The 23,518-nt window shown below is 38.9% G+C and overlaps 1 protein-coding gene across 1 annotated transcript in view; it reads left to right on the top strand.

Annotated features, from left to right (window-relative positions):
* The window catches only part of AP4E1 (adaptor related protein complex 4 subunit epsilon 1), a 98,518-nt gene that overhangs the window by 39,339 nt on the left and 35,661 nt on the right, over positions 1-23,518 (top strand). Inside the window, exons 11-15 of the mRNA XM_003266921.3 lie at positions 1,599-1,738; positions 3,738-3,850; positions 3,963-4,081; positions 12,364-12,666; positions 22,319-22,433. Of these exons, the coding sequence (XP_003266969.1) occupies positions 1,599-1,738; positions 3,738-3,850; positions 3,963-4,081; positions 12,364-12,666; positions 22,319-22,433 (790 nt within the window). The remainder of the gene's footprint in view (positions 1-1,598; positions 1,739-3,737; positions 3,851-3,962; positions 4,082-12,363; positions 12,667-22,318; positions 22,434-23,518) is intronic.

Here is a 23,518-nt window from a genome sequence, read left to right as displayed (position 1 = left end):
TTTTATAACTGAATGTATTTCTAATGCTTTACTTACATTTGGCTTTTTGACTCTTACAAAACAATCAGCCTGCATTTATATAACTTTTATAAATAATATTATAATTTGGGTCAAGTTAAGATAATAAAACTTCCTTTCAGCGTTGAAAAAAAAAATCTTTCAAAATATGTTATCCTTTGTGCTTGAAGTCCTGGCTGTAAGGATTGAAAAATTAGAACCCTAAATATATTGAGCAAGTTTGACAAATATGTGGAAATTATCTTGCAGCTAATATTGCTGATCCTAAAACACCAATAAATGATGCTTTCTCAGTATTTCTCATATTGATTTCTGAGACTTATATTTTTAAAACTTTAATCTAGAGCTGTGGAAAGCCATGCAAATGGGAGCTTACTCTGGTATTGGTCTTCCTTCATCTTATTTGAAGCAGCAAGAGGTATATTCCTCAGCACTTAGAAAGTAGCTGTAGCAGCCGGGTGCTGTGGCTCACACCTGTAATCCCAGCACTTTGGGAGGCCGAGGCGGGTGGATCACCTGAGGTCAGGAGTTCGAGACCAGCCTGCCCAACATGATGAAACCCCATCTCTACTAAAAATACAAAAATTAGCCAGGCTTGGTGGCAAGCTGAGATCATGCCACTGCACTCTAGCCTGGGCTACAGAGCAAGACTCCATCTCAAGAAAAAAAAAAAAAAAAAGGAAAGTAGCTACAGGCCAGTCACAGTGGCTCATGCCTGTAATCCCAACACTTTGGGAGGCCAAGGTGGGAGGATCACTTGAGCCCAGGAGTTCAAGACCAGCCTGGCAACATAGTCGAACCCCATCTCTATAAAATACCAAAAAATTAGCTGCGCATGGTGGCACGTGCCTGTAGTCCCACCTGTTTGGAAGGCTGAGGTGGGAGGATTGCTTGAGCACAGGAGGTGGAGGTTGCATTGAGCTGAGATTGCACCACTGCACTCCAGCCTGGGTGACAGAGCAAGACCCTGTCTTAAAAAAAAAAGTAGCTATAAAACAGTTCTTCCTTGATGACTGAGATTTTGAACCTAGGCGTTGCTAGGCTTTGAAGCATTTGAGCCACCAGTCTTTGTCCATCCAAACAAAACCTGTTTGCCTTCAATTACCTAACCCACTCAAGTGGTATCTTCTGTTGTTTGGGAAATAGTCTGCTGTCTTCTGTAGCGTGGGGAAATAGTTTCCAAGACTAGACTTACACACACATACATACACCTGCATATATATACACTCATAGCTGTAGGTAATGTATATTTAAGGGCTGTTATGTTTTTAGAAAATACATATCTATTGTATTTTAACTTTTTAGTCTCTAAGTGTTCTGTCATGTAGAGATGTCAGATTGTGGTTATCTCAGTAGAAAGCTTATAGACATTGGAATTGACCATAATTCATTTTTTGACAATAGTTTTACCTTTCTTAAGCTTTTCATTAAAATTTGCATTTCTTACCTGTTAACTGACTACCCAGTAGATCTCCATAAAAGTAGAAGAATCAACTGTATGGTCAACCTTTATGTTACTGTACTCATTGGTGTTATGCATAGTTTTATAATATTGTTTTTAATTTCTTTTCTTTAAATAGACTCTGGAACTTCTTTACAGAATTACTAATGCACAGAATGTAACAGTTATTGTCCAGAAAATGCTTGAATATTTACATCAGAGCAAAGAAGAGTATGTCATCGTCAATTTGGTTGGCAAAATAGCAGAGCTGGCTGAGAAATATCCTTTTATTTGGACCATGAGTCTTAAAATAGTTAGTTACACAGTGACTTTAAGATGATTGATATAGATATGGTCACTTGCAAGTTGAGTTCAGAGACCTAGCAATACTTTTTATTCCTGATTTTTTGTCAGAAAAAGGGATTTGTGTAGACCTCTTAGGAGATGGCTTTTTTTTTTTTTTTTTTTTTTTTTTTACTGGTTTCTTTTATTCATGTAGTCAGTATGTTGAGCAGGAAGATAGAGGAACCTTTATCCTCTTTATTCCTCTTTCAGTCCTGCCTCGTCTCTACTTCTAACTTCTATCTTGATTTCTTTTTTTTTTTTTTTTTTTTTTTTTGAGACGGAGTCTTGCTCTGTCCCCCAGGCTGGAGTGCAGTGGCGCAATCTCGGCTCACTGCAAGCTCCGCCTCCCGGGTTCACGCCATTCTCCTGCCTCAGCCTCCGGAGTAGCTGGGACCACAGGCGCCCGCCACCACGCCTGGCTAATTTTTTGTATTTTTAGTAGAGACAGGGTTTCACCGTGTTAGCCAGGATGGTCTCGATCTCCTGACCTCGTGATCCGCCCGCCTCGGCCTCCCAAAGTGCTGGGATTACAGGCTTGAGCCACTGCGCCCGGCCTTCTATCTTGATTTCTTTTCTGAGTGAAAGTTCTTGCTTTTTGGGGAAAGTGGAGGGTGTGTGGGAGTGGTCAGGATGCTAAAGCTTATCCTTTATTGTTTTATGCTGGAAATTGTCACAATTAAGTAGTTGGGAACTCTATTAACATGTTATTCTTCTTCATGTTTGTTTCTTAAAAGTCAGAAGAACTTTACAGGTCATAAGGATATTCCATTCATTAAAAAATGTTACTGTTTAGGCCGGGCGCGGTGGGTCACGCCTGTAATCCCAGCACTTTGAGAGGCCGAGGCGGGCGGATCACTTGAGGTCGGGAGTTTGAGACCAGCCTGACCAACATGGAGAAACCCTGTCTCTACTAAAAATACAAAATTAGCCAGGCGTGGTGGCACATGCCTGTAATCCCAGCTACTAGGGAGGCTGAGGCAGAAGAATCGCTTGAACCTGGGAGGCGGAGGTTGTGGTGAGCTGAGATTGCACCACTGCACTCCAGCCTGGGCAGCAAGAGCGAAACTCCATCTCCAAAAAAAAAAAAAAAAAAAAAAGTTTAATATAAAAAAGAGTGAGTGAATGCTGTTAATGAAATTATATTGGAAATTGCTTAAGTGTAGTTTTGTCCTAGTCAGTGCTGTAGCTCTGGCCAACAGAATGATAGAACTTTAGAACTGATGAGGAACAGATTAGAAAAGAGGCTAAACACCTTTTATCACAGCATTTTGGGAGGCGGAGGCGGAGGATTGCCTGAGCTCAGGAGTTCGCGACCAGCCTGGGCAACACAGTGAAACCCTATCTCTACTAAAATACAAAAAAAATTAGCCGGGCGTGGTTGTGTGCACCTGTAGTCCCAGCTACTCGGGAGGCTGAGGCAGGAGAATTGCTTGAACCCAGGAGGCGGAGGTCACAGTGAGCCGAGATCACACCACTGCACTCCAGCCTGGGCGACAGAGCAAGATTCTGTCTCAAAAAAATAAAAAAAGGAAGAAAAGAAAAGATGCTAAACAATTTGTTCAAGTAGACATACTACAATATTTAGCTTCTTTGAAGTGAATTATATTCTTCTTTGAAGAATATAATTTTCCTTTATTTGCATCTAGTTAGCTGGTTTGTTTCTTTCAGTTATTTCACATTTATTTATTGGATGACTGTTTTGTGCAAGTGTGGTGCCAAAGTGACATCAACTCAGTTTATTAAGTTTATTAAATAAGCTTCTACTGAGTACCTATTTTACATAAAACTGGGATACAGAACAATTTATGGCAGAGGTTAAAGGTAAAAATGCCATACTAGGATGAATTGGGGTTATTTTTTAAAAGGTTGCTACAGAAGGGTAATTTTAATAAGTAGCGTTTGGAAGTGTACTTGTTCTTAACACTGTGGACACATATGCTCCTGATAATGCATGGTTTATTCAGACAATGAATGCTGTGTTTTCAGTAGGAGGAGATGTAATGCATCCTGATATTCCCAATAACTTTCTGAGACTACTAGCGGAAGGTTGGTAGACTATTATATTCTGTAAAGTAAACATTTTAAAGTTAAATGTTTTTATTACAGAGTCCTTAGATAAATTTGTAGAAATTAAAATGGTGTATCAATTTCTTTGTAGGTTTTGATGATGAAACAGAAGATCAGCAATTAAGACTCTATGCAGTTCAGTCTTATCTCACTTTACTGGATATGGAAAATGTGTTCTATCCACAGAGATTTCTTCAAGTTATGAGTTGGGTGAGCAAAGTACATTAAATCATAAATTTTTGTAACTTTTTTTATACAAACCAAATGTTAACATATTTCCTTCAGAAACCATTCACTTTACTCAGCTAACTCTTTCAGCTGTCAGTTTTTCAAATGGCCACCATCTATCACTTAACTATTTACTTTGTTTTTTCTCTCTGCCATTTCACTTGTCTGGTCTTTTAAAGATAGGTATTTACATTGTTTACAATGTTTTTGTTGTGTTTTTTATGTGCATCCGTGTTTGAATATTTGAATACTCATTTATCTCTACTATATTAGTTTTCCTTTTTAAAAAATTATAACCAGTAAATTATCTTTATTTTAACCAAATAGAAAGAGGTTCATCTTTAAGAGGCATTTTCGAGGTACCAGGCACAGTGCTGAATACTTATATTACTAACTTTTTTTTCTTCTTCTTTTTTATTTTATTTTATTTTATTTTTTAAGTTCTAGGGTACCTGTGCAGGATGTGTAGGTTTGTTATATAGGTAAACGTGCGCCATAGTGGTTTGCTGCACCTATCAACACATCACCTAGGTATTAAGCCTAGTACACATTAGCTCTTTTTCCTAAAGCTCTCCACCCCCACCACCCTCCCTGACAGGCCCTGGTGTGTGTTGTTCCCCTCCCTGTGTCCTGTGTTCTCATTGTTCAGCTCTCACTTATAAGTGAGAACATGTGGTGTTTGGTTTTCTGTTCCTGCATTAGTTTGCTAAGAATAATGGCTTCCAGCTTTATCCATGTCTCTGCAAAGGACATGATCTTTTTCTTTTTTATGGCTGTATAGTATTCCATGGTGTATATGTACTACATTTTCTTTATCCAGTCTATCATTGATAGGCTATCTGTGCTATATTAGTTTTCTTATGCTGCATAACAATGTTACCACAAACTTAGTGGCTTAAGACAGTACAAATTCATTATCTCATAGTTTCTGTGGGTCAGGAGTCCAGGCATGGCTTAGCTGGGTTCTCTGCTTAGGGTCTCACAGGGTTGCAGTCAAGGTGTTGGCTAGGGCTGCTGTCTCACCTGAAGCTTGACTGGAAAATAATCCACTTTCAAGCTCATGTGTGGTTGTTGGCAGAATTCATTTTCTTGTGGCTGAGTTTTTGTGACTGAGGGTTTTACTTGCATACTGTTAACTGTAGGCTGTCCTTAGCTGCTAGACCTGCTTTCAGTTTCTTGCCATGTGGCCTCCCAACAGGGCTGCCTGCTTCATCAAAGCCAGTAGTGGAGATCAGTTTTTTTTCAAGACAGAGGTCACAATTTTGTGTAATATAATCACATGTAATTGCATACAGGTCATTACCTTTATGTATTCTTTCTTGTGCATATAGGTGAGTGTTTCTTTAGGGGAGATTTAGAGAAGTGACATGGTATGCACATTTTAATATTTTATAGAATTGCCAAATGTTAGCATGTTAGCTTAAATTTTCCCCAGATTTTTACTTAAAATTTTTCTTTTCTCATCTGCAGAAAAGTTAAAAGACTAAGATTATAAAATACACTTTTAATTTAGTTTTTTCAGTTAATTTTTTTTTTTTTAAGACAGTCTTGCTCTGTCACCCAGACTGGAGTGCAGTGGCGTGATCTCGGCCTACTGTAACCTCTGCCTCCTGGGTTCAAGCGATTCTCTTGTCTCGGCCTCCCGAGTTGCTGGGATTACAGGCACACGCCACCACTCTTGGCTAATTTTTGTATTTTTAGCAGAGATGGGGTTTTGCCATGTTGGCCAGGCTGGTCTCGAACTCTCAACCTCAGGTGATCCACCCGCCTCAGCCTCCCAAAGTGCTGAGATTACAGGTGTGAGCCACTGCACCCAGCCCAGTTAAATAGTTTTAACTACATTTGTTTTACTGTATCTGCATCTATAGGTATATCTAGGTCTACCTATATACAGTTTGTTTTGCTGAGCTGTTTGGAATTGAATTGCAGACACTATGACACTTCACCCCTAAAACCTCAACATGAATCTTCTATGAATGACATAACTATAAAACTTTTATTATACCTAAGAAGTGTAAAGACACCGGGCGTGGTGGCTCATGCCTGTAATCCCAGCACTTTGGGAGGCCGAGGTGGGTGGATCACGAGGTCAGGAGATCGAGACCATCCTGGCTAACATGGTAACACCCCATCTCTACTAAAAATACAAAAAATTAGCCAGGCATGGTGGCACGCACCTGTAGTCCCAGCTACTCGGGAGGCTGAGGCAGGAAAATCACTTGAACTCAGGAGGCGGAGGTTGCAGTGAACCGAGATCACGCCACTGTGCTCCAGCCTGGGTGACAGAGCAAGACTCCATCTCAAAAAAAAAAAAAAAGGAAGTGTACAGTAATTCATTAATATCACCCACTATATTGTCCATATTCTGATTTATGGAGTTGTACCAAAAAATGTCTCTTAGGGCTATTATTCTCCTCCTTTCAATCCCAGATCCAGTTGAGGATCACGAATTGCGTTTACTTATGTCTCTACCCTTTTTTAATTTATAATGAACCCCACTTTCTTTTGCTTTTTATGACTGATTTTTTTTGTTTGTTTTGGATGACTACTGTTAACTTGTAGAATGTCCTACATTCTGGATATCTGATTATTTTTGTTCAGGTTAAACATTTTTAGTGAGAATACTACATAGGCAATGTTGTGTATTTCCTACTGCATCATATCAGGATATATATAATGTCAGTTTGTCTACTTATTGGTGATTGTACGTTTAAGTTTATAAGTTTGGGTTAAGATGGTGGCCTGGTGCGGTGGTTCATGCCTGTCATCCCAGCACTTTGGGAGGCGGGAGGATTGCTTGAAGCCAGAGTTTGAGATCAGCTTGGGCAACAAAGTGAGACCTAGTCTCTACCAAAGGGAGAAAAAAAAGATGGTGACCTCCAGATCTTTGCATTGTAAAGGTATCTTTCCTTTTTGTAATTTATAACTAATTTGTGAGGTGATTCTATGAGGCTGTGCAAGTATCTTTTCCTCAGCTATGTTCAATGGCTTTAGTGTTGATGATCCTTCCTGAATTGATTATTGGTTTTTGTGGCCATTAGTCTTTTTTGTCCGTGAACGTGGCATGTCACTCCACTTAATTTAGATTGTCTTTTATTTCTTTCTACAGCATACAGGTCATGTACAGTCGGCCCTCTTATCTGTAGTTTTGCTTTCTGCAGTTTTAGTTACCTGTGGCCAGTCATGGTCTGAAAATACTAAATGGAAAATTCCAGAAATCAACAATTTATAAGTTTTAAATTAGGTTCTGTCCTGAGTAGCATGATGAAATCTTGAGCCATCCTGCTTCATCCTGCTCTGCCCCACCTGGGACCTGAATCATTTCTTTGTCCAATGTATCCATGCTGTATACACTACCTGTCTGTTAGTCACTTAGTAGCTGTCTAGGTTTTCAGATAAACTGTAGCATTATTGCAGTGCTTATATTGTAGTAACCTTTATTTACTTAATCATGGCCCCACAGCACAAGAGTTGTGATGCTGGCAATTTGGATATGCCAAAGAGAAGCTGTAAAAATGGTTCCTTTAAGTGAAAAGGTGAAAGTTCTTGACTTAATGAGGAAAGAAAAACATCATATGCTGAGGTTGTAAAGTTCTACAGTAAGAAGGGAAATTGCCTCTGTGAAATTGTGAAGAAGGAAAAAAAAGTCCTGTTAGTTTTGCTATCATACCTTACATTACAAAAGTTATGGTCATAGTGCATGATGAGATCTTAGTTAAGATGGAAAAGGCATTAAATTTGTGAGTGGAAGACGTGATCAGAAGCATGCTCCAATTGATGGCAGTTGGGTTCAGTACTATTTTCGGATTCAGGCATCCACAGGGAGTCCTGAAACCAATCCCCTTTAGATGCAGAGGGCCAAATGTATATACAAATACAGTAGATTTTGTATTTTGATCTTGTATCCTACAGTCTTGCTGAACTAACTTAATAGTTCTAGGAGTGTTCTTGTAGATTTCTTGAGACTTTGTTAAGAATTTTATCTAGTGTCATGAGGGCTATTGGTCTGTAGTTTTCATTTTTGTGGTATTCCAGTTTTGGTATCAAAGTAATACTAGTTTCATAAAATGACTTGGGAATGTGCCCTCCTATTTTCTGGAAGAGTTTGCATAAAATTGCTGTTAATTCTGCTTTAAAAATTTGGTAGAATTTTCCAGTGAAACCATCTGGACTTGTAGATTTTTGGGGGAGTTATTAAATTACAAATTCAATTTTCTTAAAGAAAAATCTCTTAACTGAATTTTCATTCAATAGTTCAGTTTGTTGTTGTTTTTTTTTCCCCCCTTGGGACTTACCTTTGAGTCATGGATTATTGAGAAGAATATTGTTTAGTTTCTGAGTGTTTAGAAAATTTTCTGTTATCTTTCTGTTACTGATTTCTAGTTAACTTTCATTGTGATTAGAGAAAATGTATGATTTCAGTTCTTTCAAATTTGAGGTTTGTTTTACGGTTCAAGGCACAGTCTATCTTGGTATATATTCTGTGTTTGCTTGAAAAGTTACTTTAAGTTCTAGGGTACATGTGCACAACATTCAGGTTTGTTACATATGTATACATGTGCCATGTTGATGTGCTGTACCCATTAACTCATCATTTACATTAGGTGTATCTCCTAATGTTATCCCTCCCCCGTCCCCCTACCCCACAACAGGCCCTGGTGTGTGATGTTCCCCTTCCTGTGTCCAAATGTTCTCATTGTTCAATTCCCTCCTATGAGTGAGAACATGCAGTGTTTGGTTTTCTGTCCTTGCGATAGTTTGCTGAGAATGATGGTTTCCAGCCTCATCCATGTCCCTACAAAGAACATGAACTCATCCTTTTTTACGGCTGCATAGTATTCCATGGTGTATATGTGCCACATTTTCTTTATCCAGTCTATTATTGATGGACATTTGGGTTGGTTCCAAGTCTTTGCTATTGTGAATAAACATACGTGTGCATGTGTCTTTATAACAGCATGATTTATAATCCTTTGGGTATATACCCAGTAATGGGATTGCTGGGTCAAATGGTATTTCTAGTTCTAGATCCTTGAGGAATTGCCACACTGTCTTCCACAATGGTTGAACTAGTTTACAGTCCCACCAACAGTGTAAAAGTGTTCCTATTTCTCCACATCCTCTCCAGCACCTGTTGTTTCCTGACTTTTTAATGATTGCCATTCTAACTGGTGTGAGATGGTATCTCATTGTGGTTTTGATTAGCATTTCTCTGATGGCCAGTGATGATCTATTTTGCTTTTTCTGGGTGGTGTGTTCTATAAAGTCTGTTGTGATGGTGTTGTTGAGTTCTTCTATATCCTTGCTGATTCTTGGTCTAGTCCTATTGTTGAGAGAAGGGTATTGACATCTTCAGTTCTGTGGCCTACACTGACACTGTGAGGGGGTGGCTTGCTGAACAGTGGGGAAAATCCTGACTCCATCAGGCTTCCACTGACACACTCCCATCAAAGAAAGGCAGGGACACTGCATTTCTCCTCGGTGGAGGTGAGGTGCGGGCTCCCTGCCTAGTCTCCACTGACACTGCAGGGGAGTAGGCCTCTCTACAGCTCAGTGGGGATGAAAGTCCTGACTCCCCACTCAGTCTTCTCAGTTGCCACGCTGCTGGGGAATTTGGGACCTCTTGTAGCCTGGTGAGGGTAGAAGTCTTGATTCCCCACTCTGCCTTTGCTGGTGTGGGTGGGGCTGCAGATTTTTCTGTGTGGTATTTGGCTGGAGTAGGAGAGTTATTGTCTGAAAGTTTTCTGTCCTCTTGGCTTATTGACTAGAGGGCAGGCTCCTCTCGGGGCTTTTTGTCTGTGCCTATTGGCATTTCCAGGTTCTGGCTCTCCACATCCAGTCTGAGGTAAATGAGACAACAGATAGTCTGCTGTTATGTTTTATATATAATATCAAGGGTTTTTAGGTATACTTAGTAGGAAGAATAGGGATAAATACATCTTCTCCATCTTTCCAGAAGCAGACGTTCATTACCATTGATTTTTGAACTGGGACTTATGTTACCTGTTCTTCTGGAGCTACCTTCCATTTTTTGTGAAACCACCCTAAAAATTATCATACTGTTTAAGGATTGAACTCATTTAGTCCTATTTCTTTTTCCTTCTCTTCTCTTCTCTTCTTACTAGCTATACATTTTCCCTTGCCTATCATCCAGCCTCCTTTTCTTGCTGGTGCCAATATTATACCAAAGACATGAAATTATTCCATAAACGCCATTTAGGAAAGCGTATTAGTCCGTTCTCACGCTGCTATGAAGAAATATCCGAGACTGGGTAATTTATAAAGAAAAGAGGTTTAGTTGACTCACAGTTCCACATGGCTGGGGAGGCCTTAGGGAACTTAAAATCAAGGCAGAAGGCACCTCTTTACAGGGCGGCAGGAGGGAGAATGAAGCCGAGTGAAGGGAGAAGCCCCTCATAAAACCATCAGATCTCGTGAGAACTCATTATCACAAGAGCAGCATGGGTGAAACTACTGCCATGATTCAGTTATTTCCACCTGGTCCTGCCCTTGACATGTGGGGGATTATTACAATTCAAGGTGAGATTTGGGTGGGAGCACAGAGCCAAACCATATCAGAGAGATTTCATACTTCCTGAATTATCAGTTTATTAATGATTCTGAAACAGGAAATTCCCTTTGACCCCTTTGTGGGCTTTGAGATGGGTGCTTCACTTACTCATCCTGCAGCTCTCAACCCCTCGTGGGAGGGTGAGCATGCAGGTGAGTTGGTGCAGGAGCCAGAGTGAGTGCTTTTGGGCTCTGGCAGGAGCAAAACTCTGTATGGGCTCCATGGCAGCATCTAGTGGGGAGTACCCACGACTCCTGAAGCCCCAGTGAGCATGTTACAGTGCTCTTTTAGCTCTACCATCAGCAGACGGCTTAAGTGTTAACAGCTCAGTGGGCCCTTTTGTATCTGCACTCACTCCTGAACTCTTGTCTGGTGTCCAGGAAAAATGAGGTCACACAAATGAATTGAAGGATGATAAATGCAGGGGATTTTGTTGCCGGTGAAAGTGGCTCTCAGCAGGAAGGGGAACTGACAGGGGGAGGTAATGTTCTCCAGAAGTCCAGCCGTCTCTGGCTGGATTCTTCTTTGAAGTTACGCTGTCAAGCTATCACTCTGAAGTAAAGCTGCTTCTCTCTGACATCCAGCTGCTTCTTCCTGTATGCTGGCTGAGTCTGAGGTCTTTATAGGCACAGGATGGGGCAGGGCAGGGCAGGGCCATGGGTGGTTTAGGAAAAGGCAACATTTGAATGGGAAAATAGGGATATAAGTTCTCACTTTGGGCCATGGTCTCAGGCTTTTTGGCTTGTGGGGGGTGCTTCTCCAGGGACCCCACCGTTTTCTGCCTAGAATTTCTCTGCCTCCTGTCCCTATCCATTCTTTCACTTACAGGATTGTATGTCACCTAAGTTAGATATGTGACATAGACAAGTGTTTCTTTCTTCTTTTTTTTTTTTTTTTGAGACGGAGTTTTGTTCTGTTGCCCAGGGTGCAGTGGCATGATCTCAGCTCACTGCAACTTCTGCCTCCCAGGTTCAAGCAATTCTCCTGCCTCAGCCTCCCGAGTAGCTGAGAACTATAGGTGTGTGCCACCACACCTAGCTAGTTTTTTTATTTTTAGTAGAGACGGGGTTTCACCATGTTGGCCAGGCTGGTTTCGAACTCCTCAGGTGATCCACCCACCCTCCTCGGCCTCCCAAAGTGCTGGGATTACAGGTGTGAGCCACCATGCCTGGCCAATAAGTGTTGCTTAAAGTCTCTTCTGTGGAATGTCTACATCAGAATCAGCTGATGCATATTCAAATGTATATCCTTGGGGACCACAGACATACTAAATCAGAATATCTGGGGGTAGAGCCTAGAAATTTGTATTTTTATGAAACACCTTAAGTGCCTCTTACTACGTGTAGTAAGAACCGTCATTACATGAGAACCATCAATAAATGCTTACTGGAAAATAATACCAGGATGTGATAGTGCTTATAAAAACCAACAGCCAACTCCAGAAGTTCAGAAACTTGTAAAGGTATGCTGCTTTTTATATTGTTAATGACAATGATGGGGAAAGCCATTTTGAATTATTGGTATAATTTTGAACCTAAAATATACAGTTGTATCTTTAATAATTTTTTCACCATGAGAGGATGTTTAATGTACTTTAAATTCACTCTAGCAATAGGCACTTTGTTTAGATTTTAGTATAGTCCACTGTATAACTTGATATTTCTATATAAATATCTCTTTGTTTTATTTACAGGTATTAGGGGAATATTCCTATCTCTTAGATAAGGAAACGCCAGAGGAAGTTATAGCTAAGCTCTACAAGTTACTTATGAATGATTCTGTATCTTCAGAAACAAAAGCCTGGTTAATTGCTGCTGTGACCAAATTGACACCCCAGGCACACTCTTCTAATACAGTTGAGAGATTAATCCATGAATTTACCATATCTTTGGATACTTGTATGAGACAACATGCATTTGAATTAAAACATTTGCATGAGAATGTGGAACTTATGAAGAGCTTGCTTCCAGTTGACAGGAGTTGTGAAGACTTGGTGGTAAGACATTGGTGTTCCATCTTTTTAAAAATTGTGTTGTCATTAAACATAGAGTAATTCTTGCATTTGTGAAATATCAGGAATATATCAAAATGTGGTTTCTGTAGCATTTAAAGTGAATGTTGGAGTTCTTTCTCACATTAGTATGACAGGGAATCTGAGCTCCCAGCACTTTGGGAGGCTGAGGTGGGCGGATCACCTGAGGTCGGGAGTTTGAGACCAGCCTGACCAACATGGAGAAACCCCGTCTCTACTAAAAATGCAAAATTAGCTGGGCATGGTGGTGCATGCCTGTAATCCCAGCTACTCGGGAGACTGAGGCAGGAGAATTGCTTGAACTCGGGAGGCGGAGGTTGCGGTGAGCTGAGATTGCACGATTGCACTCCAGCCTGGGCAACAAGAGTGAAACTCTGTCTCAAAAAAAAAAAAAAAAAAAGATTCAACCTAAAAAGGTCTTCACCAAAGCACATTATAGTCAAACTGACAAAAGTCAAATTACAAAGAGGGAATTCTAAAAACAGCAAGAGAAAAGTATCAAGTCACACATATGCGTATCCCTAGCAGACTAATAGTGGATTTCTTAGCAGAAACCTTATTTTATAGGCAAGGAGAAAATGGGAAGATATACCCAAAGTGCTGGAAAAAAAAACCCCAAAACTGCCAGACAAGTAAGTATACTATACACAGCATAAAGGAGAAATAAAGTCTTTCCAAGACAGGTAAAACTGAGGGAATTCATCCCCACTAGACCAACCCTAAAAGAAATGTTTGAGGGAGTCTTACATCTGGGAGTGAAAAGATATCTACCAATATGAAAACACATGAAAGTATAAAACTCACTGGTAAGGCAGATACACAAATGAGAAGGAGAAAGGAATCAAATATTATCATCACACACACAAAATCCGTACAGGTAAACAATGAAAAAGGAAGAAAGGAAAAAATGTATGAAACAATCAACAAAATGACAGGAGTAAATCCTCACCTATCCATAACAACCTTTAATGAAAACAGTTTAAATTCCTTAATTAAAATATACAGACTGGCTGAATAGATAACAAAACAAGATCCAGCTATATGCTGCCTATAAGAAACTCACTCACCTGTAAAGACACACAGACTGAAAGTGAAGGGATAAATAAAAATAACCATGCAAACAGAAATCAAAAGCATGCAAGAGTAGCTAATGTTATATCAGACAAAATGGACTTGGAAAAAAAAATGTAAAGGAGACAAGAAATGTCATTATATAATGATGAAGGGACCAATTTACCAAGGGCATATAACATTTGTAAATACATATGCACCCAACACTGAAGCAAATATATATAAAGCAAATATTATTAAAGCTCAAGAGAGAGGTAGAACCCCATACTGTCATAGTTGGAAACCTTGGCACATCACTTTCAGATAAGACAGATCATCTAGACTGAAAATCAACAAAGAAGCATCAAACTTAATTTGTAATCTAGACCAAATGGACCTAACAGATATTTACAGAACATTTTATTCAACAGCTGCAGAATACACATTCTTCTCATCAACACATGGAACATTCTCCAGGATAGACCATATGTTAGGCCACAAAAAAGTCTCAACAAATTTGAAAAAATTAAAATCATAGCAAGTATCTTCTCAAGCTGCATGTAATAAAACTAGAAATCAATAATAAAAGGTACTTTGGAAACTGAACAAATGAAAATCAAAATAGCATATTTCTGAGTGATGATTAGGTCAGTGAAGAAATTAAGAAGGAAATAAAAAAATTTCTTGAATATAATAAAAATGGAAATTCAAACACAACTTACCAAAACCTATGTAATACAGCAAAAACAGTGCTAAGAGGGAAGTTTATAGCAATAAACACATACATCAGAAAAGTAGAAGGATTTCAAACAAACAACCTTATGATGCACCTCAAGGGACTAGAAAGGAAGAACAAACCAAACTCAACATTATTAGAAGGAAATAAATAGTAAAGATCAGACCAAAAATAAACAAAATTGAGACTTAAAAAAAGATACAAAAAAAATCAATGAGACAAAATGTTGGTTATTTTGAACAATAAACAAAATGGATAAGCTGCTAGCTACACTAATCAAGAAAGAGAGAAGATTCAAATAAGTAAAACAGAAACAAAAACGTAGACATTATAATGGCTACCACAGAAATATAAATGATTATTAGAGATGATTATAAACAACTGTACACTAACAAACTGGAAAACCTGATGGAAACGAATAAATTCCTGGGCACATCTACCAAGATTGCACAAGGAAGAAATAGAAAACCTGAATGAATAACGACATTGAATCAGTAATAGTAAGTCTCCCAACAGACAAAAGCTTACAAGATGGCTTTACAAATGAATTCTAGCAAATTTATAAAGAAGAACTAGCACCAACTCTTCTTAAACTAGTCCAAAAAAATTGAAGAGAAGGACATTCTTCCTAACTCACTTTATGTGGCCAGCATTACCCTGATACCAAAACTAGACAAGGACACAACAACAATAACAAACCACAAGCCAATATCCCAGATGAACATAGGTGCAAAAATTCTCAACAAAATACTAGAAAACTGAATCCAATAACACATCAAAAAGATAATACACTATGATCAAGTGGAATTTTCCCAGAAATGCAAGGATGGTTGAACATACACAAATCAATTAATGTGATACTTCACGTTAACAGAATGAAGGACAAAAACCATATGATCATCTCAATAGATGCAGAGAATTCATTTGGTAGAATCCAACATCCCATTATGATAAAAACTCACAAGAAATTAAGCATAGAAAAAACATACTCAACATCATAAAGCCCATATATCACAAACCCAAAGCCAATATCACAATGAATAAGGAAAAACTGAAGGCACTTCCTCTAAGAATTGGAAAAAGGCAAGGATGCCCACTGTCATCACTCCTATTCAACATAATACTGGAAGTCCTAGCCAGAGCAATTGGGCAAAAGAAAGAAAGAAAGGGATCTAAATTGGAAAAGAGGAAGTCAAATTGTCCCTTTTTGCAGATGACTTGATCTTATATATAGAAAAACCTAAAGACTCCAACAAAAAGTTCTTAGAACCAATAAAAGAATTCAGTAAAGATCCAGGATACAAAAATCAACGTACAAAAATCAGTAGCATTTCTATACACCAAGCCAGAAAAAAAAAAAGAAATCAAGAAAGTAATGCCATTTACAACAGCTACAAAAAAAAAATAACAATACTTGGAATAAATTTAACCAGGGAGGTGGAAGACCTCTACAAGGAAAACTTCAAAACACTGATAAAAGAAACTGAAGAGGATACAAACAAATGGAAACATATCCCATGCTCATGGATCACATGAATATTGTTAAAATGCCCATACTACTCAAAGCAATCTACAGATTCAATGTACTATCAAAATACCAATGACAGTCTTCGCTGAAATAGAAAAAACAACCCTAAAATTTGTAGAGAACCATGAGACTCTGAATAGCCAATACAATACTAAGTGAAAAGAACAAAGCTGGAGGCATCACACCACCCAATTTCAAGATATACTACAAAGCTGTAGTAACCAAAACAACATGGTATTGGTATAAAGAAAGACATACAAACCAATGGAACACAGAGAACCCAGAAAAAAAATCCGTGTATTTACGACTAGCTGATTTGCGGTCAAAGTGCCAAGGATATATATTGGGGAAATGACACCCTCTTCAATAAATAGTGTTGAAAAACCTTGATATCAGCATGCAGAATAACGAAATGAGATCCCTATCTCTCACCATATAAAAAAATCAACTCACAATGAATTAAAGAATTTAATGTAAGATCCAAAACTATAAAACTACTAGAAGAAAACTTAGAGGAAATGCCTTAGGATATTGGTCAAGGCAAAGATTTATGGCTAAGACTTCAAAAGCACAGGCAGAAAAAGCAAAAATGACAAATGGGACTGTATTAAGGTCAAAAGCTTATGCACAGCAAACGATACAATCAATAGAATGAAGAAACATTCTGTAGACTGGGGAAAAATATTTACAAACAAGGGACTAATATCCAGAATATATAAGGAACTGAATTCAACAGCAAAAAAAAAAAAAGAAAAAAAAATCCCATTTAAAGGTGGGCAAAGGTCATCAACAGACGTTTCTTAAAAGAAGATACACAAATGGCCAACAGGTAAACAAAAAAATGCTTGACATCTCTAATCATCAGGGAGATGTAAATCAAAACCACCATGAGATATTATCTCATTTCAGTTACAATGGCTGTTATCCAGGAGACAAAAAATAACAAATGTTGCCAAGGATGCAGAAAAAAGGAAACTCATGCACTGTTAGTAGGAATGTAAATTAAGATAGCCATTATAGAAAACAGCACGGAGAGTTTTCAAAAAACCAAAAATTGTTTCAAAAAAAACAACTCAGCAATCCCACCCCTGGGTATTTATCCAATGGAAAGGAAATCATTATTTCAAAGGTATACCTGCACCCCCATGTTCACTGCAGTACTATTCACAATAGCCAAAATGTGGAATCAACCTAAGTGTCCACCAGTGGACACATGGATAAAGAAAATGTGGTATGTATACACAATGGAATACTGTTCAGCCAAATAATATCCTAGCAACATAGATGCGACTTATTTCACTATGAAGTAAAATAATCATGGCACAGAAAGTCAAATATTACATGTTCTTATGCATATGTGGAAGTTAAAAATGTGCATCTTATGGAGGTAGAGAATAAAGAAGCTGGGAAGGGTCGGGGGGCAGGGAAGAAGAATGGTTGGTTAATGGTTAGTAACATACCTAGATAAGAGGAGTAAGTTCTAGTGTTTGATAGCACAGTAGGGTGACTATAGTTAGTGATAATTGTATATTATTTGTATATTTCGAAATAAAGAGATTTGAAATGTTCCCAACACAAATGATAAATGTTAGAGATGATGGATATCCTAAATACTCTGATTTACATATTACACATTCTATGCATGTATCAAAGAATCGTATGTATGCCAGATATGTATGTCTTTTAAAATCAACAAATAAGAGAAATTCCTCAATTATTCTGTATTAAAAGAGACTGTCACAGGATATAAATATCTTCACTGCAGCTTTCCAGAAGAGACACTCTTCTTCCTATTTAGAATCAGTACTGGATTACAGGCGTGAGCCACTGTGCCCGCCCAGGTTGAATCTCTTTGAGGTGCTTTGAGCTTCCTGCATATGGATGTCTGTATCTCTTGCAAGACTTGGGAAGTTTTTAGCTATTGTTTTTCAATTAGGTTTTCTGTGTCTTCGCCCATTTTGTCTTTAAACTCTCAAAATTCAAATATTTGTTTGCTTTATGTTGTCTCATGTCACGTATGCTTTCTTTATTCTGTTTTATTTATTTATTTTTGTCTGGTTTATTTCAAAGACATGTCTTCAAATTTGGAGATTCTCCCTTCTCAATCTAGTCTATTGTTGAAGCTCTTGGTTATACTTTTTATTTCATTCATTGAATTCTTCAGTTCTATGAGTTCTGTTTGTTTCTTATTTATGATGTCTACCTCTTTGTTGAATTTCTCATTCAGATCATGAATTGTTTTCTTGATTTATTTTTGTTTTATCTGTGTTCTCTTGTATCTTTTGAGTTTCCCTAAGATCATTATGTTGATTTTTTTTTTCAAGCATTTTATAGATTTCCTTTTTTTGGGATCTGTCACTGGAGAGTTATTGTGTTCCTTTGGAAGTGTTACATTTCTTTGCTTTTTTATTTTTCTTGTGCCCTCACATTGACATATGTGTATCTGGTATCATAGCAGTTGGTTCTAAGTTTATGGATTCCTTTTAGTAGGGAAAGACCTCTCCCTATAGATGTATATGTGGTGTTGGTTAATAAGGTGCTTGGGCTTTGATTCTGGATGGGCACAGTAGTATATTTTCCAGATGATTTATTCAACTATAATCATAATCAGTGATGTCTGTGAGTTCCTCAGTGGTGATATGGTTTGGATCTCCTGCCCAAATCTCAAGTTGAATTGTAATCCCTAGTGTTGGAGGCAGGGCCTGGTGGGAGTTGTTTGGGTCATGAAAGCAGATACCTCATGGCTTGGTGCTGTCCTCGTGATAGAGAGTGAGTTCTTGAGAGATCTGGTTATTGTAAAGTATAGCATCTCCCCCTACTACACACACACACACACACACACACACACACACACACGCACACACACACACACACAGGATTCTCCCTTTCGCTCCTGCTTTTACCATGTGATATGCTTGCTTCTGCTTTATCTTCCTCCATAAGTAAAAGCTTCCTGAGGCCTTGCAAGAGCTGAATAGATGCCAGTATCATGCTTCTTGTACAGCCTGCAGATCCATGAGCCAATGAAACCTATTTTTTTTCTTATAAATTACCCAGTCTCAAGTGTTTCTTTATAGCAGTGCAAGAACGGACTAATAGAATGGCTTAGGCTGTGGTTGTTAGTGGAGGCTGTAGAAAGGCTTTGCTGAGGATAGAACGTTAGGTGAGTTGATCCTTGTGCACTACTGGTAGCAATGGTTGGCTGGGCATAATGGTTGTCAGATCCCTGGGCAGTGTGTATGGGTCCTGGCAGTGGCAGGATTGGGTGTGCCAGTCCTTGGGCCTCCAAAGGTAGCATGTGCACATGCCAGTGGTGGCAACAGTGGGGTGCACACAAATTGATTTTTAGTAGTGATTCATGAATCGGGCAATATCTCATTAGCATTATTCCACATTTTCTCCTTGATTTGTGTTAGCTTACTGGTTTATTATAAACTATATTGCAGAGGATACAGAGGAAGGAGATGTATAGGGCAAGCTATGGAGGAAGGTTTTCGGAGCTTTTATACTCTCCGTGGCCATACCACTTTTCAGGAACCTCCACATGTTTGGCTATCTTCTTTTAATCTCCTTTGAAATTCTGTGTCATTTTATTCCTCCTCTATTTGAGAATCCAAAAAAGTGGCTTTCCCTTTTATTTTGTCAATCTACTTATTAAAGTGTTTACCATTTTGGAGCTTGATCACCCACCTTTTAGTTTCCCACCTACTTTTTGCCACCACCCCTTTTAACCTAAAGTTCTCACTTAATACTCACTCTCTTTATTTCATAGCATGATCTCCCTCAGGTGTAAATTAGAAAACTTTCTTTTTATTTTTATTTTTTATTTTATTTATTTTTTTCTCATAGTTTTTTTTTATTATTATACTTTAGGTTTTAGGGTACATGTGCACAATGTGCAGGTTTGTTACATATGTATCCATGTGCCATGTTGATTTCCTGCACCCATTAACTCGTCATTTAGCATTAGGTATATCTCCTAATGCTGTCCCTCCCCCCTCCCTTGTTTTTTTTTTTTGAGATGGAGTCTCACTCTGCCACCCAGGCTGGAGTGTAGTGGCATGATCTTGGCTGACTGCAACCTCTGCCTCGTGGGTTGAAGTGATTCTTCTGCCTCAGCTTCCCGAGTAGCTGGGACTACAGGTGTGCACCACCACGCCTGGCTAATTTTTTTGTAATTTTAGTATAGACAGGGTGTCACCATATTGGCCAGGCTGGTCTCAAACTCCTGACCTAGGGATCCACCCACCTTGGTCTCCCAAAGTGCTGGGATTACAGACATGAGCCACTGCACCTGGTCTAGAAAACTTTCAAAGGTAATCAGAGTTATTCAAATTAGCTGAGAAAGAGAAAAAAAAAGGGTAATATTTCCACTAATTTTAACTCAGATTTTCATTGCTTGTATTCGTTTTTAACATTTCTTCATTGGTGGGCATTCCAGAGATGTTTATTGAAATGATAAATGAATATGCTACACATAGTATTATACTAGGGAGTAACTACACTTCCTTTTTCCTCCAATAAAAGATAATGATGTTGACATAGCCTCAGCCTCATCTCAAGAATCTTTTTTTTTTTTTTTTTTGAGGTGAAGTTTCACTCTTGTCACCAGGCTGGGGTGCAATGGCACGATCTTGGCTCACTGCAACTTCCTCCTCCCAGGTTTCAAGTGATTCTCCTGTCTCAGCCTCCCGAGTAGCTGGGATTACAGGCACCCACCACCACGCCTGGCTCGGTTTTGTATTTTAGTAGAGACGGGGTTTCACCATGTTGGTCAGGCTGGTCTCGAACTCCTGACCTCAGGTCATCCACCCACCTCGGCCTCCCAGAGTGCTGGGATTACAGGCATGAGCCACCACGCGCAGCCTAAGAATCTTATTTAAGCGAAACCTTTCCAGATTCAGAGAGTGAGGTGCCATTTTTATGTTTGATAATTATTTGCTATTCTAAATTATCTGAGCTATTTGTATATACTTGGCTAAATCAGGAGAGGCAAGTCTTTGGTTTCTGAGATCATCACTGCTCTCTCCACTTGTTTATCTATCATTTTTGTTGATCTCCTTTTCTCCTTTCTCTGTCATTCTTTCTTCATCTCTTATCATTTATTCATTAAAAATTATCCTCCAAACACTTTTCCTGGTGAAATTAAGTAATTTTCCATAGATTTGTGAAAAAGCATTTTCAGTTATATTAGGATAGTTAAATCAAAGGCACTGTGGGAGGCTGAATAATGGCCCTCACAAAGATGTCCATGACTTAATCTCTGGAATTTGTGCTTGTTACCTTAAACATTAAAGGGAACTTGGTAGATGTGATGAAATTAAATATTTTGTGATGGGGCAGTTATCCTAGATTATGTAGCTAGGCATGATATAATCACAAGGATGCTTATAAAAGTGAAGCAAGAGGTTACAGAGGAGAAGGAGAAGTAACAACAAAAGCAGAGATTGGAATGATGTGGCCACAAGTCAAGGAATGCTGGCAGTCTCTAAAAGCTGGAGGAAACAAGAAACGGATTCCCCTGGTACATCCAGAAGGAAGCAGCCCTGCCAAAGCCTTGATTTTAGCCCCCTGCAGCAGGAAACCAATACAGTTACCATACCTCATAGTATATATGTCTGTTTCTTCTGGTGGGTTACAGTTCTGCTTAGGGTAGGAACTGTGTCTTCCTTTGTCTCAATTATAGAACCTAATAGGATGCCGTAACATATTTGATGCTCAAAAATATATTCTCCACTGCAGTGAAATTAATAGTAAGTACAAATGATTTATATTGTTAGATTCTTAGGCAGGTGATCTGATTATAGATGTTTCGGAAAGCTGGAGAGTTGGGTAGCATTTTCATTCATTCATTCATTCATTCATTTTTTGAGACAGAGTCTTGTTCTATCGCCCAGGCTGAAGTGCAGTGGCAGAATCTCGACTCACTGCAACCTCTGCCTTCAGGGTTCAAGCAGTTCTGCCACAACCTCCCGGGTGGTGACTGTGCTGGGACTACAGCTGCATGGCACCATGCCCAGCTAATTTTTTTGTATTTTTAGTAGAGATGGGGTTTTGCCATGTTGGCGAGGCTGGTCTCAAACTCCTGGCCTCAAGTGATCTGCCCATTTCGGCCTTCCTAAGTGCTGGGATTACAGTCATGAGCCACCGTGCCTGGCTATGGTAGCATTTTTAGAGTTGAAGTTTTCGCTTCTCATTTAGAATTTTAAAAAATATATACGGGCTGAAATTATTTATGTGACTGTATAATCTACTTAGGATAAATTTATTTAATTCCTAATTTTTGCTTAATTTTATTATAGGTAGATGCTTCTTTATCTTTTCTGGATGGTTTTGTGGCTGAAGGACTCAGTCAGGGTGCAGCGCCTTACAAACCTCACCATCAACGCCAGGAGGAAAAACTTTCTCAGGAAAAAGGTAATTTTTCATGGATTTATGATAAGCTAGAGTGTAGGAATGTAATTTTTGATATTATAGTCATGTAAGTAAATAAATAAAGATATTTACTTTCTATTATTCCTCTTTAATGATTCACTTGTGATTTGTTTGCCCTGACTAGGTTTTCAGATACCCAGAGGAAAAAAAAAAGTTAGCCAAGAGATATTGCTGAAGACATAGGCTCTCTATCCACAAATACCTAAGATATGGTAGTCATACTGGAATTTATTTGTTTATTTATTTTTTGAGACAAGAGTCTTGCTCTGTCACCCAGGCTGCAGTGCAGTGGCACAATCTGGGCTCGCTGCAACCTCTGCCTCCCAGGCTCAAGCGATTCTTGTGCCTCAGCCTCCCAAGTAGCTGGATTTACAGGTGGGTGCTACCACATCCAGCTAATTTTTGTATTTTTAGTAGAGATGGGGTTTCACCCTGTTGGCCAGGCTGGTTTCAAACTTCTGGCCTCAAGGGTTCTTTGACCTCCCAAAGTGCTGGGATTACAGGCGTGAGCCACTGCGACTGGCCATTATACTGAAATTTTGAAGAACTTTTTTTTTTTGATAATATATTTATTAACATAATGATCTTTATGGGAAACTTTTTTTTCTTCTTTTTTTAATTTAAACTTTTAAGTTCAGGGGTACAAGAGCAGGTTTGTTACATAGGTAAACTTGTATCATGGGAGTTTATTGTACAGCTTATTTCATCACCCAGGTATTAAGCCTAGTACCCATTAGTTTTCCTGATCCTCACCCTCCTCTCACTCTCCTCTCACCCTCCACCCTCTGAAAGGCCCCAGCAGGTGTTGTTTCCCTCTATGTGTCCGTGTGTTTTCAGCATTTAGCTCCCACTTTTAAGTGAGAACATGCAGTATTTGGCTTTCTGTTCCTGCATCAATTTGCTAAGCATGGCCTCCAGCTCCATCCATGTCCCTGCAAAAGACATGATCTCATTCTTTTTTATGGCTACGTGAAAGAACTTGAAGGTGGGAGTACCATGTTGTTCACTGTGCTGGTAGGCTGACACATATTAGTCTGAGCATATCTGTGGAAAAGTTTCAGAAAACA

The sequence above is a fragment of the Nomascus leucogenys genome, chromosome 6 (genome assembly GCF_006542625.1).
Source record: "Nomascus leucogenys isolate Asia chromosome 6, Asia_NLE_v1, whole genome shotgun sequence".
NCBI classification, from domain to species: Eukaryota; Metazoa; Chordata; class Mammalia; order Primates; family Hylobatidae; genus Nomascus; species Nomascus leucogenys.
This window is presented reverse-complemented; position numbering and strand designations above follow the sequence as displayed.